The sequence below is a fragment of the Propithecus coquereli genome, unplaced genomic scaffold (genome assembly GCF_000956105.1).
Source record: "Propithecus coquereli isolate 6110/MARCELLA unplaced genomic scaffold, Pcoq_1.0 Scaffold130, whole genome shotgun sequence".
NCBI lineage: Eukaryota > Metazoa > Chordata > Mammalia > Primates > Indriidae > Propithecus > Propithecus coquereli.
Window position 1 is genome coordinate 3490150 of NW_012137192.1, and position 19788 is coordinate 3509937.

At 40.9% G+C, this 19788-nt stretch overlaps 1 protein-coding gene and 1 pseudogene across 1 annotated transcript in view; one reads left to right on the forward strand and one right to left on the reverse strand.

Moving 5' to 3' along the window:
* The window catches only part of ZNF462 (zinc finger protein 462), an 82437-nt gene that overhangs the window by 50405 nt on the left and 12244 nt on the right, over positions 1 to 19788 (forward strand). Inside the window, exons 8-9 of the mRNA XM_012638531.1 lie at positions 85 to 221; positions 10361 to 10584. Coding sequence (XP_012493985.1) covers positions 85 to 221; positions 10361 to 10584 — 361 coding nt within the window. The remainder of the gene's footprint in view (positions 1 to 84; positions 222 to 10360; positions 10585 to 19788) is intronic.
* LOC105805581 lies at positions 4934 to 9580 on the reverse strand (annotated as a pseudogene).

A 19788-nucleotide genomic window follows, 5' to 3' on the forward strand; every position in this document is an offset into this window, starting at 1 on the left:
CTATGACAAGCGTGTCAGTAGGAGATGTGTGAACGAAATGACCCTTGTCACACTCATCACCTCTCTCCCCAACCTCTCTCCCAGATCCGCTTTTACTATGCACATGGAAGCTGGGCATTCGGCGGTTCCCGAGGAGGGCCCCAAAGATCTTCGCTGTCCTCTCTGCCTCTATCACACCAAATACAAGCGCAACATGATCGACCACATTGTGCTGCACCGAGGTAACCTCCTGCCTCAGTTTTCTTGGATGCAGGGGGAGAGTACAGGGTAGCATGAGTGCATTGTAGGGAAGCCCCCTCAAGGTGGCAGTGGCATGTTGTCCTGGTCCCTTCTTCCTCACTTTATCTCCAGGCAAGAAACCACAGTGACAGCCCACAGGACAAAAACACCTTTCTGCTGGGAGGATTTCCTCCACCTAGAGGGAGGCAAAGATGCTGGGTTCTGCAGTGGACACTTCTGTAGGGTGTCCCCAGCATGAGAGATTTTTACATTCAGAATCTTCTGCCACCCACAGCCTTGTGTAGAATGCACAGAAGGACTGAATGAGAAACAGAACGGGTGAAGGCAAACGTAATGTGTGCAGAGCTATACACAGGTGTTAGAGATTCTTTTGGGGAAGACTAAAATGATGATTTCCAAAGTAGAGTGTGGAATTTTCCCTTGAAATGGGCAAGGAGAAAGAATTCTTTACAGTAATATTTATTATATATTCTCATATATATTAGAAAATCCATGGCCTTTGGATTTACATTCTGTTTCTAAAGCCTATTCTATTTACCCTCTCTTTCGTCCATCAAAAGAGATGATTACACTGATGAGCCAGTGGGCCACGTGTCCGGTGGTGATCCACAATGAACGCATAACGGATGTTCTGTAACACTGAGACTCCTTTAGGTCCACTTTGGTCTTTCTTTGAGTTGAGTTTACTCTTGGCCAATTAAAACATTATTAAATGATGGGTTTCCTCTGCATTGGGAGGAAAAATATGTTTATGTAGAACTTGCTTTGCCCTGAAAAGATTCAAGCCACAGGTGGATGGAAAAATGTTAATGGGATACCCATCGCAAGTCTCAATTGCTGTTTCCATCTACTGATCTTTCTGTCTCCTTCATTTTTTTCTCTCTCTCCCTTCTTTTTTTTTCCTCTTCCTTCCTTTCTTCCTTTCTTTGACTCTAGCCTTGGGAAGCTTCTCAATTCTTGCCACGTGTGCCTCAAAAGCAATGCATGTTGTCTGCTATCCTGCTGAGATGTTGCTCACTCTGAAATGCTGGGTATTTGGGGGGTGTTTGCAAAGCATCTCACCTTTCCCTGGAGCCATTGCCTTTGGCCAATACATTTTATGGCATACTCACATATGTCTGCAGACTCCATACAAGGCTGGACATTTAACACTCTCAGATTTCCCTCCTTCCCACTGCACTCTAATGAGACGAGAGACTGTTGCTGGCTGGGACGTCCACCTGCAAGCTGAGAGAAGCAGCGTAGAAACACTTAGGCAGGAATTCTTGGCCCGCGTGGTCCTTCCTGGTGTTCCGCCTCAGTCACCTGGCTTCCGGTCCCCCAGCCCATGTGTTGTGGTGGCTCTGTGCCCCGTCCCAGCTTGGGTACAGGCCATCAGCAGTGCTGCTGCCTAGCAAACAGAAACGGTGAGACCTCACTTTCTGTGGTTGGTTCCCTTCTTTTCCCATATTGCTGCCTGGCGGGATCAGAGCTTTGATGCCTAACGAGCTCAATGACTTTCCTTCCCTGAGCTGAGAACACAGGAAAGGGGGAGGCAGAGAGAGATTAAACACTAAGGCCACAAACACTCCCATAGCGCTCCACACTTGACAAAGCGCTGCTTACACGCACACTGTCACTCCGTCTGCCAACATTACGAGAGACAGTACTGTTACTTAGATTTCTGTTTAATGTTTGTGCAACTTGAGGCTGAGAAAGACCATATTTATTTATTTTTTTTATTTAGTGTGATTTATATGGGGATCTACATGATTTCCCAAAGGATTTAGGGTATCTTAAAGACATTCATGCAGAACTATAGAATTAAAAACAAATTAGGAAATTGAGGCAAATGCAAAAACCAGGAGAAACCAGTGGAAAGTTCACCTATAAATATGAAAAAAAAGTGACTGAGAGTTTGGGTACGCAGGGGATGCCGTGAGGGTGCTGCACCTTTGTTCGCAGTGGGCTGCAGATTCAGCCCTGAGATTCCTGCCGACCGTGGGGGGAGAGGAAGCAAGGAATCAGATTTAGAGTGCCTGTTAGACCTTCCTTGAAATATTGTTCAGCAAATGGTCAGGAATCCTAGACACTGAAACCTAAAAGAATTTCTCCAGAAGGTTCTCCTGAAGGGGATAGGGTGTGCTGTAGTGTGTGCATTGTGCCCACCATAAATACAGTAGTGGGTTCTGTAGGGCCCGTGAGAGCTGGAGCCACTTAACCAGAGTCACCTAACTGCGTGTCAACCCCAGTCCTTGGATCCCATGACCCATCATATTACCCATTGCTGGTTGTTTATAGTCTCTTCTGTTTGCTTATAGAGATACTTTTCTGGGTCCTCATCAAGGTCAGAAAGCATCAGTCTGAAATGAACATGAGCATTTGAGGATTAATAGTAATAGTAACAATTGCATTAATAACAATAGTTACAATTTCCAGGTGCTTACTAGGCAGCAGGCACTGTGCTAAGTGCCTTATAATAGGTCATTTTATAGAATTCTCACAAAATCTACAGGGTGGCTATGACTGTTATCCCCAGTGACAAAGAAATAAGTTCAGAAAGGCTGAACAACCTAAGGTCAAGTGACTCCTAAGTAACCCAGGCTTGTCTGACCCTCAGTCCTTGCCTTTGCCCACCAGGGATCACTGTCACACCCTTGGGAAGGTGGTATCACTTTGTTGAGTGTTCTAGTGGCTGTGGCAGCTGAATCAGAGGACAAAATTACCTGCGTGGCTGGAGGTCATAGACGAGAACCACTGACCCAAGACAGCAGAGTGTTTCAGGATAGCCGTGTCTACCTGTGTCCCGGCCTGGGTTTGGGGTCCATCTCAACTCAGAATAACAGCTCTGTGGGAAGCTGGTCTTAACAAGTCGAGAGACAGGGTTGTGTGTCTACCTTGCAGTTCCGAGTTGGGGCTGATCTCGAAGTAACAAGATGTGGCTCCTTCTGCACCTGTCTGCTTCCTGCTCTGTGGATGAATAAACATCTTTGGTCTCTGGGGCCCTCAGTATGAGATCTTTCTCAGTACGAGGCCTTCATTAATTAAAATACTTTGGATGAAAGGCAAGAAAAACAACTTCTAAGCTGGCCCTGAGACAGAGCTACTGTTGGGAAGAATAGAATTTCCATAGCTTTTTATGTGGACACATTGATGTATTTATGTATGTATGTATTTATTTATTTATTTATTTTTGAGACAGAGTCTCTCTGGGCTAGAGTGCCGTGGCGTCAGCCTAGCTCACAGCAACCTCAGACTCCTGGGCTCAAGCGCCCCTCCTGCCTCAGCCTCTGCAGTAGTCGCACTCTTGCTCAGGCTGGTCTCGAACTCCTGACCTTGAGCGATCCACCCGCCTTGGCCCCCCAGGGTGCTGGGATTACAGGCGTGAGCCACCACACCCGGCCAAATTGATGTATTTAAGTAGAGAGGAGAGGGAGGAGAAACCATTTCATTTATTGGAAATCTGAATAAGAGGTGATCAGGGATTTATGTTGTCCATGGCAGAAGGAGCATGAGATTTGTTCATGTATTCGGCAAACGTTCATTATTTACTTGTTACATGCCACACTTTGCTTGGTTCTTTGGTCAAGACGAGGTGCATGAGACCCAGTACCATCCTTCCTCAGGGGACAGAACATGTGCATAGTACACACAAGACAATGAGTGATGGGTATCTAGGAGACGTGTTCCTGTCTGGGCTGGAGAAAGGTGGCAGAGAGGGGTGGCTTTCAAACTGAGCCATGGTAACATTTCAACAGACTGAGAGGACTTAAGGCAGGGTATGTTAATTTTCTAGGGCTACTGTGACAAATGACCATCATTCGGTGGCTTAAAACAACAGAAATGTATTCTGTCACTGTTCTGGAGACCAGTAGTCTGAAATCAAGATGTCTGCAAGGCTATGTTCCCTTTGAAGACTCGAGATGAGAATCCTTTCCCTCTTCCTACCTTCTGATGACTCTTGGCGTTCCTTGATACTCCTTGGCTTATAGCTGCATCACTGCAGTCTCTGTCTCCATCTTGACACGGTGCTCTTTCCTTTTTACAAGAACACCAGGCATTGGATGTAGTGCCTACCCTTATCCAATATGCCCTTATCCAATGCAACCTTAACTAATTGCATCTAAAGACCCTATGTCTCAATAAAGTCACATTCTGAGGTTCTAGGTGGACATATTTCTGGGGGACACTATTCAACCTCCTGCACAGGGGAAAGAACAATTTAATAAACGACTGAGTTCGGCAAGGCATGTCTGTAGAATGGCATCAGACATTTCTAAGTGCCCGAAGAGAATAGGAGACATACCAGAGAAGTCTCTTCTGGCCAAATTATGGAGCTCTTGGATATTAATGTATAATTTGAACTGTATGCAGTAGACAGATGGGAAGCCAGGACAAATTTTGATCAGGTGAGACACTGATTGAATACTAATTGAATAAAGGATTGGTAGACTCGTCTCTTTCAGGAACTGTGAACTTAGGTCAGATCAACATTTGGTGAGATTGGCCATGATTTGATGAGTTTAACTAAAGAAAAATTAAGCCCTGAGACTTTTGTTTCAAGGACAAAGTTGATGGAAGGACTTTTGGTGGGTTTTCATTGATGCAACAAATATGTATTGAATACCTACTATGTGCTAGCATTGTTTTGTTTTTGTTTTTTTGATGGAAGATTTTTATTATTTTTATGTATAGAAAACCCAACACTGTACATTTAGCCCAGTTTAGTGGCAAGTTCTTTAGCCTTTGCCTTTCCCAGCTCTGCAATACGAGCTACAGATTTTGGACCCAGGATGCTGCCTCCCAGTGATGGCAGATCTCATCATGTCTGTCGTTGTAACTGGTCCTGATAGCTTCCACCAGCTTAGCCTTCGTCTTTCAAGTTGACTTGTGTGAAGGTGACAGTGGCACAGGTTTTCCCGTGGACAAGACACTCCAATCTTGCCTTCCCCTTCATAATGCAGTAAGGGACCCCGATCTTCCAACCCAGAACAGGCAGGAAGACAACCAGCTCGTTGGGATCCACGGCATGTGCGACCACCACCAGCTGAGCCTTCTTGTTCTCCACCAAGGTGGTGATAGTATTACCCCCTGCTCAGAGGACAGGTGGCCTCCCAGTGGGAGCATCCCCTTTGCCAGCAGCTTTCTTCTCAGCCTGGGCCAACAGTCTCTGCTTCTTCTCCTGCTTGGTCTCTGCTCTGTACTCATGGGCCAGCTGAAGCAGCCGAGTGCCTGTTTGGTGATCCAAGGCCTGCGTGAACTGGTTAATCTCAGGAGGCACTTTCAGCCACGTATAGAGGTTAGTCCTTAGCTGCTGCAACTGGATGTAGCGGGGCCATTGAACAGAGCAGATGAGGTCCCCTTTGAGCTGGAGGTCCTGTCCAATGCCAGAATTCTTCAGCCTTTCCTCAAACAAGGAATTCACCACCTTCTTGGCCTCCTGCTTCTTCTCGACAGCAGGGGCCGGGGCCACCTTCTTCTTCTTGGCCGCCTTTTCTTTGGGTATCTTGGACGGCTGAAGGAGAGAGTCCTAGTATTGTTTTAAGTTCTAGGGATACAGCCATGAAGAGTCAGGCAGGATTTGTGCACTGAAGGAACTTGAAGTTGAAGGGCAGACAATAGGCGAGTGAATAAATAATTTCACGGGTATGTTTCTATTGAGTTTATTACCATTAGAAGCACAATGCCTCATGCACAGTTTTGCGCATATGTACCTTGCGCACCCATAGTGAGCCTGAAAAATTGGGCACAGATTGAATTTAAAGGATGAAACAGAGTTTTGCCAAATGTTTACATTGTGGTTATGGAGCTATGCAGTCACTGCTACTGATCTCCAGTTGGCGTATTAAGTTTCTGTTTCCCAATACGTAGACAAACGCTGAATTTAACTGAACTTTGCAAGTGGGAGTCTTGGGAACAGAAGTAATCTCCCCTAATTTATGTGATCAGTGTCATTTTTCCTGAGGAAAAAAACTACAGTGAGATTGCCAATCTTTAATGTTATTCAGTGAAATTACATGTTCCATTCCAACCCCACCAAATATCTTTGCCTGTTAGAATTAGAGGTGCCTTTCCCATCTCTCTCTAGCTTGAGGGTGGTGGCCTGGCCAACGTGAAAACTTAATATTTCTCACCAGGAGCTGTTTTGCTAGTGTTTATGTGTGTCTATTTATGGTTGTATTTTTGGATGATTGTTTTCCTAAAAAATAGTGTTATTTTCTTAATGGCTTTCTCTAGTACTCAGCCTTTGTCTCTTTTTGGCCTAGAGAGTAGGTCTTTGGTTTGGCCCAAAGAAGGACTCAGTCCTCTAGAATGATAATTTGCATACAGAGTTTGTTGGAGTGAAGGACTTCCAAATCCTTCCAAATCCATTTAGACTTGGCATGCTCTGGGAAGGAAACCGACGTATGTTGTGGTCTGCCTTTCAGGAAGAATTTGTACTTGATGATTCTGGACTCCACCGTGATGTGGTTTTTCACCGATTTGAGCAGAACTGCCCTCTTTGTAGTTGCAACTCTGCAGATTTTTCCACCGAACTCCATGGGAGCTGGACAGCATGCAATTCTCGGCTCTGGTTGCGCCTTAGTACACATGTGCTTCAATGTGACATTACTCTGGGGCCCAGCCTCTTGGGTTTTATGTCCCACTGCAACACCAAGCATCTTTTGAGTAGGAGGAGATGAGAGACACAATCCATCTTGTAGTCGAATTGGTGAAGTCATAATATTTTTGCAGCCAGTGCTAGGAGCTGAGTCACAATGAGTATGATTCAGGCCCTGATTTCTTACCCAAGGTAATTTTGAGAGGTGTGAAGTCAAAAAGACCCACAGTTGTCACTGCCCCCATAGAAAAAAACCCTGAGCACTGAGCTTCTGTAGCCAAGGCAGGGCCAGTCCATACCTGGAAACATTCCAGCCGTTAACTTTATGTCCTTCACTTGCCTCAATAATGAATAACCTCATTCAGAAAACACCATCGGTCATTTGCCCACCTTTCAAAGTCTGTCTTGTTTTTTTTTTATCTTGGACATGTTAGCCATGTTTTCAGGAAGGAGAAAAAGTTAACTTTTTTCTAAAATTAATATCTTAGTAAAAACCCATATAATTAAGAAACGTGGCACACTGGTAATGTCTTAGTTTAGAAATGGGAAGTCTCACATTTCAGAGTAAGTAAGCAGAGAAATGACCTTTTCTTAAATCCAGAAGATACTTGAAAGACATTCAGATATTAATGGTCACCTTAGAAATCTATGGCTTTTGCATTTTTAAAATATCAGGAATAAAAGGCTTATAAGTACACTGCGTACAGCTTGGATGCTCCTGGGAAGTTCACACCAGGAGTGCAGCAGGTGGGTGTCGGCCGAGGTCAGGAGACCTGTACTCCCAGGTCACAAGTTTGTGCTGAACCAGAGGTGTGACTTTGAGGAAGTAGCTTAATTGATCAGTTCTCAGTTTCTACATCAATAAACTGAAGAAAATAGAACTGACTTCACAGGGTGTTATGAGAATAAAAAGTTGCAGTGAGGGCAGAACACCTAACAGTGCTTGAACCACAGTGAGCACTTAATAAATTGCAGTGGCGTTCACATTAATTATTATGATTTGAACTCCAGGGTATTATTCTGACTTTGTGTAACATTCCCTTAGACACACATAGTGAAATTGGAAACTGCAAAGAAAACTAACCAAAGTGGCAGAGGAATTGAAAAGGAGACCCATTAAAAAATAAAGTTTGAAAAGAACCTATTATTGACTATGGAGAAATGAAGACCAGATAGTGACCGAATGCCTGTCTGCAACGTGGGTGGAGCATCGTTATATGGAAAATGATACCTGGCTGTTCTCCATCTCCATGGAGGTCAACGGACAGGCAGGACAGGCCAGAGCCAAAGAACGAAAGTGGAAGCAGTAGGGACGACAAGATATAAATCAGGACCCAGCATAGAGAGAGTAAGGGAGGTGCAGGACCAAGGAAGGGCCAGTAAAGTTCATGTCAACACTTCCCATGAACTCCTGAGGTCTAAAGGTGTACCCCAGTGTGGGTGCTAGCCCCAGTTCAGCCTGCACTCCCCACGCCTTGCCATGGGCACCAGTTTGCTTACAAGTCATGCATTACTCAGAGCAGTGGCAATTCATTCCTGGCACTTTGCTTAGAGCAATGGTTCTCAACTGGGGTCGATCTTGCCTCCCCAGGGTACGTTAGTCGGCAGGCATTTTTGGGTGTCACAACTGGGGAGAAGGGGATGCTATTGTTACTTAGTGGGTAGAGGCCAGGGTTACTGATAAACATCCTGCGATGCACAGGACAGCCCCTGACAACAAAGATTTATGTGGTCCCAAAATGTCAACAGTGCTACCATTGAGAATCCCTGGGTTAGAGGAATACAATCTCCTAACATGGGCTCCTTTAGACTTACTAGTTTACGCCAAAGCATGTTTCCTCCCTTGACACCAAACCATAGAACTGAATGGTTATAAGGCTGTCAAACATTTGCTATTCTAAAAAAAAAAAAGTGTGGATTATGTGATAATCATGTGTTTCTTAGCTATCTGCTGTACTTTGGTTTAAAAATATTTATATTTCTAAACAAGTGGCTGACTCGTCGTATAGGGAAAATAATATGCATTAATGCTCCAGGGAGTACGTTGCAGACACCATCCTCCACGCTGCCTCTGCCCAGGGTTCTGCTGGCTGATGAATGGCTGCATTCGAGGACTCCCAAGGCAGGACTGCCCTGTAGTTAGAATGCTGTGGTTGAGACTAAGGCATGACGTTGGGTAGGGAAAACTCCCGAGGGGCCAAACACAGGCCAACAACAAAGGGAGAACTCTGAGTCGCATCAGCACACAAAATACTGATGCTCTGGAAACGCTGCTTTTCAGTGACTCTGGGAATAAATCATGCTTTCTTGACTTAATAACACATTGCTGTTTCTAAATAATGTAAGTATATGTTGTGTGCGTCCATTTGTAAACTTTCAGAGTCTTCTGAAATCCAGACACAGCATGAAACACACGCTATATTTGATTCTTGCATAAATAGCACAGATTTTAATTTTATCCCAGTTATGGATATCTGGCGCGTGCGCCGATACTGTGGGCAGACTGGTGTGAAATTTAATTTGAGCAGTTAAACACAAGGGTGAGAGAGTGCAAAATAAACAAGCACACGCATTTCCAGCCCTACAGCATTTGGTATGTTAATGGGAAAAGCACCCAAATCCTCTGTCTCTCTTTTATTTTTTCCCTTCTGACAATCAGATTACAGATTGTATGAAAAGGGACAAATCCTCCAGGTCTCCTACAAGACCCCCGCCTTCCGGGAACATTGCCTGCTGCCGTTTCATTCGTGAGGTCTTCATAGTTGGCGATGGAGACTGAACGAATGAAATTGTACGGGTTTCTTTGTTTTCAAATTTGATATCAGATTAGAGAGTCCCTTGTTTTAGGACAAGGGAACAGTCTCCTGGAGAACATCTCAGAAAGGGGAACAGGAATGGAATTGTCAATAGTGGGAAATGACAGATTTGCAGTTAGGCAGACCTGGTTTCACATCTCAGCTTTGCCAGTTACAATGTCCGTGACCTTTGCAGAGTTACTTCAAGACTCTGTTGCCCACTTTTACTTACTTGTAAAAATGGGAATAACTCTAGCCTCGTAGAGTTGTTGGTAGAAAAGGTACTAGCATATATCATAGGTGCCAAGTTGGTGTCAGTTTCCTCCCCGCTTAAAAACATCTGTGAATCCAGCTGCACTAACACTTGCTGGGGAAGGAGGGCGTACTAATGGGTGTTGTCAGTGATCAGCGATGTTGGTAAAAATGGCAGCCACTTCGTTCCTTCTCCCTGCCTTAATCACTGCCGTTCAGGAATTAGCGAGCACCTTCCAGCCTGCCCCATCTCTATTTATAGGTCATGGTGGGTATTAAGTACACAAAGAGCTTTTGGGTTTAAAAACACTGACTTGTACCCGAGGAATTTGTTGTTTGGGGGGGCTGGGAGAGGGGTAGTGTGTGTGTGTCAGTTCACAGACCCAGACCCACGAGAAACGGCAGGATTGACCGGGTGAGTGTCTTCTTTAGAAAGAACACCTGTTTACCATCAGTAAAAATTCCCATCTCTCCGTTCGATTTGTTTCCACAGAAGAGCGAGTTGTCCCCATTGAAGTGTGCCGTTCCAAACTGTCAAAATACTTGCAGGGAGTAGTTTTCCGCTGTGATAAGTGTACCTTCACCTGCTCCAGTGACGAGAGCCTCCAGCAGCACATAGAAAAGCACAATGAACTGAAACCTTACAAATGCCAGCTCTGCTACTATGAGACCAAGCACACGGAGGAACTGGACAGCCACCTTCGGGATGAGCATAAGGTATTTGCCCAGGACTTCCTGCCTCCCGCCCCCAGGACTCCTGTGGAGATTTAGTCCTGCCTACCGTGACAGCACAGAGACATGAACTAACATAATTGTGGAAGTCAGGTTTAGTTTTTTTCTGTTATAAAAGAAATGTAAGATCATTTTAGAAAATTGGAAAACATTGGTTGGGGGAAAGGCAGATCACCCCTAATTCTACCACCCTCATCCAAGAGCTGAACATTTTTGGTCTCTTCTCTAGAAGCATTTTCATTTGTTTTACGTAAAATTGGGATCATACTCTACATGAAATATTGTATCTTGTTTTTTTTTTTTAACTTATCCTAACAGAAGTATTTTTCTGTGTTATTTGAAATATATTACCATAAGATTTGGCAAACTTTCTGTAAAGGGCCAGAGATTGGATATTTTAGTCTTTGCAGACTAAAATGTGGTTGGTCTTGGTAGCAACTGCTGAACTCTGCCATTGTAGCAAGAAAGCGGCCATCTACAATACATGAGTGAGTGGACATGGCTGTGTTCCACTAAAACTTTATTTACAAAAATAGGCGACAGACCGTGGGCCCATAGTTACCAAGCCCTGTTTTATCTGAGAGATATCCCACCGTGCTCCTCAGTCATGGGGGATGTTTCCAATATTTTCCTAGCTACAGAGATTTTCAAAGGCACCACCATGTATGTCTGAACATTACAAAGATTGTCAGATATATGTTTTATTTGGCGAGGGGAATTGCTAAAGATCATATTAGCACAGGACGTAAAATACACGGTTTGTGGAAAAAATTCTCTCCCAGAGGTTTGCTGCTCAGAGGGCAGAGATCACAGGGGATGGTGTCCTCACTCTGCACAGGGCTCCTCTGGCACATGGTGGACTGAGACGATTCTTTCTGGGTTTGTGTATTGTCCAGTGTACTGGAGAAGCCATGATTAGTATTTGTTTAAAATCCTATCCAAATGCTTTCTAATTAGCCAACGAGTCCAAAACATCGACCAAGTGCTTATTTAGGGCACAGGGAAAAGGATTTTGATATTGTTTCCTTTTTCCTTGTTCTGTGTGCCCATCAGGGGAAATATGGTGCTTCTTTTCTGGCCTTACAAACCCAAATCATGAGGATTTTGGTCCGAATCGTCTGCATCTAAGGGCTAGAGTTTTTCTGTGGGGTGCTGCGAGAGAGGGCTGGGCTTTGTTGCCTGTCCACAATTTAATAGTTTTATGGTAACTTTTCTGCTTTGGAATGCACTCATTTTCCAATGTGTCTGCTCAGAAAATGAAAGCAGAGAGAAAAGCCTAAAGTACCTCACTTAAAAACTTTGATATCCTTTCTTATTCAAACTTTCTGGGCATTTCTTTCTTAAACTCAAGGGAAAATCACTCATCAGTTTCAAACCAAGCTTTCTATATCGATTCGCATGTATCTTACCTCTGTAACCACCTCAAACGTTTTCATTATATTGCTCAAGCCTCCAGGCTGATATTTTGGGATGAAGCAAATCAGAAAGATAAATTTTTGCCCCATTGTGGCACAGTAGCTTGTAAGTCACTGGGGAAATCCAGGGAAGGTTAGAAACCATAAGAGATGAACCAGAGGCTTCCTGAGCTGTGGGTGGGATGCTGCGGCTTTGGGATACGAGTCAGGGAGATGGGTCACTCGGGAAAATGGGGGCTCAATTGAGAGCTTTGCAGCCAAAAAGACCTGGGTTTCAGTCTTGTCTCTACGGGTTACTGTACACACTTTAGCAAGTTATTTAAATTTCTGGGTCTGTTTTCTGATTTATAAATGGGAATCTTTATACCTTTCTCAGAAGTTTTATAAAATTAACTGAAGTGCTTGTATTTCCCTCACTTTGAAATCCATTATGTTCCTCACAATATGTGTTAGTTGAATTGTGCTCAAATATAATAATAGTTGTACCTATCGTAATGGCAGTAATGTTCCCCAAGACCTAAAACGTATTGTAAAATCACTAATTATACATTTAGTATTTGCATTTTAGACACAGTCTTTGATGTTATATTGTCACTAGGCCATATTTTGTTCTTTAATATTTCTTCTTCTCATGGTTGATCAGCTTATTAAGTCCAACGAGCGCCTCACTGAGGCTAAAGAATTGCCGCTTTCAGCATGCCTAAGGATTTTCATCTCTATCCCAATTGTTAAGTTTTTGAGACTCACGCTTATTACTGATAGCACTTTCCTTTTCCCACTTTCTATTTCTTTTTTTCCCCTAAATGATGAGTGCAAAATACAATCGAATTTATGAAATAATTATCCAAACACTAGTTTGTAAATAAAGTTGGCAGTGCTATTGAAACAGAATTTTTGGCTGATAGGCAGTGGCATTGTGTGCCGGCTAAAAATGATTGTTCACCAGGAGAAGGGCAATAGTCTGATTTCAGCATTCACAAAAGAGGTATGGGCTGTCAACATACAATGTACTGAAGAGAGGTTGGCTGACAATTCAAAAAACAAAATCAAAGACTATAAAACAAAAACAAATCAAAGCCATGAGAATTGGAAAGGAAGAAATATAACTGTTTTTATTCATAGACAATGTAATCTTTGTAGGTAGAAAATACTGAGGAATGTATAAAAAAGCTACTAGAATATTAGTGAGTTTAGCAAGGTTGCAAGATATAAAATCAATATACAGAAATCAGTCACATTTCTATGTAATAGTAATGGACCACCTGAAAATGAAATTTAAAAAAAATCAATTTCATGTGTAATAACATCAGAAAGGATAAAAGGCTCAAGAATAAATTTAACATAAGAACTTTGAGAACTGTACACTGAACACTACAGTGTTGCTGAAAGAAATAAAAAACTAAATTAATATAATATATACCATGTTCATGATGTAGAAGACTGAATATTGGTAATTCTTTCCGAATTGACCTGCAGATTCAACATAATGTCTACCAAAATCTCAGTAAGCTTTTTTTGTTAGAAATTGACAAATGGATCCTAAAATTTATATGAAAATGCAAATAATCTAGAATAACCTAAATTGGGTGAAAAAAGAATAAAGTTAGAGGACTCACCCTTCTTGATTTCAAAACTTACTATAAATTGGCATAAGGATAGATGCATAGATCAGTGGAGCAGAAGAGAAAGTGAAGAAATGGTCCATCATATCTGTGGTCAATTGATTTTGTGTCAAGATAATAGAGAAAGGATTTTTTTTGATGGTGCTGGCACAATTGGATTTACATATGCAAATTGTGGCCCTTGATCCTTATGTCATTCTCTACACAAAAATTCAATCAAAAAGGATCATAAACTTAAATGTATGAGCTAAAACTATAAAACTTTTAGAAGAATAGTAGAGAAACCTGTGACCTTGAGTTAGGGAAAAAAACTCATATATGGTACGAAATCTATGGACGTTGAAAAAAAGTAGATAAATTGAATGTCATCAAAATTAAACTTGTACTCTTGAGAAGACACAATTAAGGAAATGAAAAGATAAACTTTTACTCTTCAGAAGACATGATTAAGAAAATGAAAAACAGACTGGAAGCAAGTATTCTCAAAGTAATTATCTAACAAAGGACTTTAACCAAAATATATAAAGAACTCTTACAACTCAATAATAAAAAGATAAGTAACTCATTTAAAAATGAGCAAAAGATTTGACTAGATAGACACTTTACCAAAGAAGATACAAATGGCCCCAAAAAAAGCACATAAAAAGCTAATCGATGTGATTCACTGCTAGGGGAATGCAAATTAAAACAACAGTAAGATTGAACTCCCCACCCACTAAAATAACTAGTATTAAGGAAGCAGATAGTACCAAAGTGTTGGCAAGGATGTGGAGAAACTGGAGTCTCATACATTGCTGGTGGGAATGTAAAATGGTATAGCCACTGTAGCACACTTTGGCAATTTGTTTATAAGGTAGACATACGCTACCATCTGACCTAGCAATCCTACTCTCACATAAAGTGGATAGATAAACAAAATGTGGTCTAGCCATGCAATGGAATACTACTTACCAGTAAAAAGGAATGAGCTACTGATACATTTACAACATAGATGAATCCCAAAAGCATCATGTTAAGTGGACAAAAGCCAGACACAGAAGACTACATGTTGTATGATCGTGTTTATATGAAATGTCTATAAAAGACAGACTTCTAGAGACAGAAAGCAGCTCATAAGTTGCCCGGGGCAGTTAAGAGTGAGCATTGATTACAAAGGATATGAAGGAACCTCTCAGAGTGATGAAAGTATTCTTAAACTGGATTGTGGTGAGGGTTGCAAACATGTATAAATTTACTAAAAAATCATTGAACTGTTCATTTAAAAATAGATAAATTTGATGGTAAGTAAATTAAACCTCAGTACCTAAAACACACAAGTTTCCCAGAAACCCACACAGTAGGTCCTCAATAAATATTAATTCCTTCCAGTCTTATAAAGTTAATCCTGGGAACAGATAGATCAACAAGATACTCAAGATCCAGATTAATGTGTAAACTGCCAAAAATAAAATGTGGATTAGACTTAGCAATTGCTTCTAAACTGGGATTTACTCATTTTTTTTTTCTTTAGTAAGACAGTGCTCATTACATTCTTCCACAAATAGCTGACTTCGGATGATTTCGTGTGGTGGAGAGAATCTATAGGAGAAAGTATAACATGCTGTAGGATGTATTTTCAGTCAAAGGATATTGTTAAACAAAGCTGGACATTCAAACCTGGATTTCTGAATTCCTCCTGCAAAGGTCGTAAACTTCAGGGATGTCTCTAAAGCTGTCAGACTATATCGTTCATGGACTGGACAGAATTCTGGTACCAGCAGGAAAGGTCCTTGAAGTCAAATATACCAGGCCATCTAAGAACCAAAATGTCAGTGTACTTGATTTAGGGTGCTATGTTTATCCTCAAGAGCCAGAGTGCAGTGGACAGGCGATGACAGTCAGAACCCTCATTTTATAAGTGATAAACAGAATCTCGCCCTCCTAGATCTCTATCTTTGTACCAGTGAGCAAGGAATCATTTGTAATCTCTTGGGATCTAAAATAAACAGTGCTATGAAATTTTATTTTTTCATCCTTGGACTCCCTATCTTTTTTTGATCTCACAAAGTCCTCTAGAAGGTCGACTCTTCTATTCTCTCTTTCAGTCTGTCCCTTCTCCTCCTCCCTCTCCCTTTTTTCACTCCCTCTGTTTCTCCCACCTGCCCCCAACACAATGATTTATCCATCAGTAATGCCATTTATTAGCCATGCTGGTGAAAGATGAAGACAACATTTGAAGGAAACGTGAAGTCACGGAAAAAAAAAAACCAAATCTTGCACTTTTCACATTTAAAAAACACACACACACACACACATATATATATATATATATTTTTTTTTTGAAGAAAGTTTAAGTATATGCAATTCCTTGTTAGGGTTCTTTATGGTTCTTATGTCTCTTTGCTAGTTTAAGAAAATAAAAATATATTATCTCTTACTTGGTCTGCTCATAAAATTGTCAGGTTCGGTATATTAAATTCAGAAGGATAGTCTATTCAGGCAATACACACTCACTAATTGAATTTACTTTGAAATGTTTTTAATTTTTTATACAAATGGAGCCTCTGGAGGCTGAACTCTAAGATACTCATATCTCTTACTTTTGGCTAGTTTGGGGGAAGCAGCAGAACATTAAGCTCAGAAGGAATCACTAACATTTTAGTTATTCCAATAAATTTGTTCAGCTTTCTGGACTAGTGAAGTCCACAGTGGCAAAAAAAATCACATAGAACATTCTTTTCCAGAAAAGGAAATGAAAATAAACGAAGACTCTTCCCCAGAAGGTTCTTCCCAAATCATGGGATGAATTTGTCCCAAATCATAAAGCACACCTTTGGCCACCTATTTTGGGGAGGTGGTGGGGATTGTGTTTAATTTCGGAACTAAATACTATAGCTTTAGCTTTACCTGCAAGGATTTCTGCAAGTTGAAATTTTCTCTAGAAAATTATATCATTTCATTTCTGCTTCCCCTCGTGTTAGTTTTGCTTCTTGATTTGTTAACCATCGATCTGTTTCTTTCATGTGTTTTGGAAGACAGAGAAATCAGAAGTAGATGAGCAAGAGGTGTGACCATATTTCAGAGAGATGTGCCTGGTAGAACCTTGGACAATATTTTTCAAGTAGATATTTGAAGATGTTCTTTATCTGTAGATTTTGAAACTATCTGCTAAACTCAAGCTTCAGTAGGACTTTCCTTCATTCTCTCTTAAGGCACATTATTTATCTCTCTTTTATTCCAAAATCTAACATAGTGCCCTGCATAAAATAAAACCTCGGTCGTTGTTTGTTAAGTAAATCAATGAATGAAATCACTATTCAAATATGAAATTTTAAATATCCTGTCCAAATAGCAAAATGTGCCAGCACCCATCAGCATCTGTGCCCAAGGAGATTGACAATTGGCTCAGTTGGCCAACACTGAAGCTCTGAGACTTTCTTAGTGACATCTTTCACCTGGTCTTTCTTGAGTTCTTGTGTCTGAAGTCATGCTGAGATTCTCCAAATGAGTTCATTTTGTCTGGACTTTTGCTGAGTTAGGTCTGATAGAAATATGTTTTCTGATTCTGACTCCATGCTTGCAAAAGAAAGCAGACAGCCTCCTTGACTTTTGTGCACATAGCCTTTTGGGTACTATTTGATCCTTTATTCTTACTGTTTTTATTTTGAAGAAAAAAATCTCAAAAGATGCTCCTGCTCTATCCCATCAGATTTTGCAGCAGAATATTAGTATGTTAATATTTTTTTCTTCCTTCTTTTGCTGGTATAATCAAGGTGATTTTTACAAATTTTTGTGAGGAATTTCACATTTCTACAGATGATTTACATTATAATGGGAAAAGCTTGAGCTATGGCATCTGAAGATCTGAGTCCTAATCCTGGCTTTATCATTTACTTGTTTTGTATTTTGTTTTCTTCATCTACAAATACAGAAGAGAATACATATATTACAGAATGGTCGTTAGGGTTAAGTGATACCTGTAAAAACTACTGGATGCATTTTTAGCACATAACAGATATCTGATAAGTATTGAAACACAATCTTTTAGAACGTATCTAATTTTATTCTCTCATTAACAAGCAAATTTATTTCATGAATGCAAATCTTGTAGCAATATTGTGAATTCTTTATACATTATGATCTCCCATGGGTTTTGATGTTACCAGTAAATTCAAATAGCATTTATTGTGTGTCAACTAAATGACTGACCTTATATTCTGCACTGTGCCTATAAAACTAAATAAGACATGGTTGCTACCCTAGAAGAGTTTACAAGCAAGTAAGCAAGACAGGCATAAACAAGGAACCACAACCTAGCTAATGTTAAGTGCTTGATAAAGGGTACTTATAAAATAGGAGAGCAGCATAGCACAGCACAAATATGGTTTCAAGGCTCTTCTTCCATAGAACTTTAATACTGTCTGGCTGGTTTGTTTGGCTGAATATCTTTTTTTCCCCAGCTTTACTGAGGTGTAATTGACAAATGAAATTATATATATTTAAGGTGATGCTTTGGTATATGTGGAGAAGAGGGAGCCCTTGTGCACAGTTGATGAGAATGTAAATTGGTACAGCCATTAGGAAAAATAGCATGAAGATTCCTCGAAACATTAAAAGTAGAACTACCATATGATCCAGCAATCCCATTTTTGGGTATGTATTTAAAGGAAACAAAATCAGTATCTCAAAGAGATCCTGCACTCCCATGTTCATTGCAACAGTATTCACAACAGCTAAGACATAGAAATAACGTGAGTATCCACTGATGGATGAATCAATAAAGAAAATGTGATATATATATGCGCCATACTTACCCATTTACATATTGTTCATGGCTGCTTCCAAGCTACGACAGCAGTTAAGTAGTTGTAACAGAGACTAAATGGTCCAGAAAGCCTAAAATATTTACTTCTCTGGCCCTTTTGCTGGCCTGTGTTTAAGTCATTCAGAAATCTTCACAACACTGCACATTCTTAGTTTGTGACTAATGGGCATTTCTGATGTAAGAGGCAGCTCAATGTTTTCCATGTTCTCTGGTGTCACCTTTTCTAGGAATAAGAAGTGCCCTTTGGCTTTTCTTTTTAACTTCAACATGCACTATTAGGTCCCAGGAGGATCCTGACTGGGTGTCTCTTTTTTAAGTGTAAATGTGAAGTAGGAAGGGGAACCTCGAGGTTAGAAACTCTGCAAACCTTAAGTGGACTTTCTTCGTTGCCACTACTCCCCTGCATCATCTCCCCCACTTGACGCCAGGAATGTAATCAGAAGAGTGTGCAGTTTCATGCTGTCATTAACAAGCACGATTATACCAGTCTTTTTTATAAGACTGGGTTGCCACCCTAGGACAGTATGAAAATGCATATTCAACTTGGTAATATCTGTAAATCATATAATAATGCTTCCCCTTAGAATAAGTCAAAAGTATGGAAACATATGCTAAGAACAGATCTAAACCATCTTGCTGAATGGTTAAAAACCAACAAACAGAAAGAAAAACAAAGCTGTGAAGCTTGAACATTAAGTGTGAGCATGGAAGGGGTTTTGAATTTGCTGATCCTGGCACTTCATCTCACATTCTTACTGGACAGCGACTTCACCAGACTCAGGGTTGGTGGCCTTCACAGGGGACTTGGGGTAAGTGGGACTTCACAAATAAATTTCACAGGAATAAGGAGCTGCATATAGTTTTATAGTCTAAACGATTATTTATTTGAACAGTCTACCAATCAAGAACATATATGGCTTCTTCCACCTGCAAAAGGCTTGTGAGGAGCCAGGTTCTAAATCTCACACTCTTGCTCTTCGTCCCGTTGTTGTGGGCCCTTTGGGAAAACAGGGTAATAAATTACTTCTCATTTCCAGAGAAAAATACGAATTTCCCTCAATATGTCCTCAGCATTATCAAGAAGTGCATCAGATACCCACCAATCTCCAGCTCTAGAAAGTAGTGTGATCATTTTGGAAGCCAACTGAGAAATATATTGGAACTTTAATAAAGTCGATAGCCTTTGACTTTGACCCTATAATTTCACACCTGGAAATTTAGCCTATAAAATTAAAAACAAGCATGAAAAAGCACAGCTTAAATATAATAAGATTTATTATTACTGCATATTTAGTAGTGAAAAGCCAGAAATAACTCAAGGTAAATTCATAGTGAGATAGTCAAATAA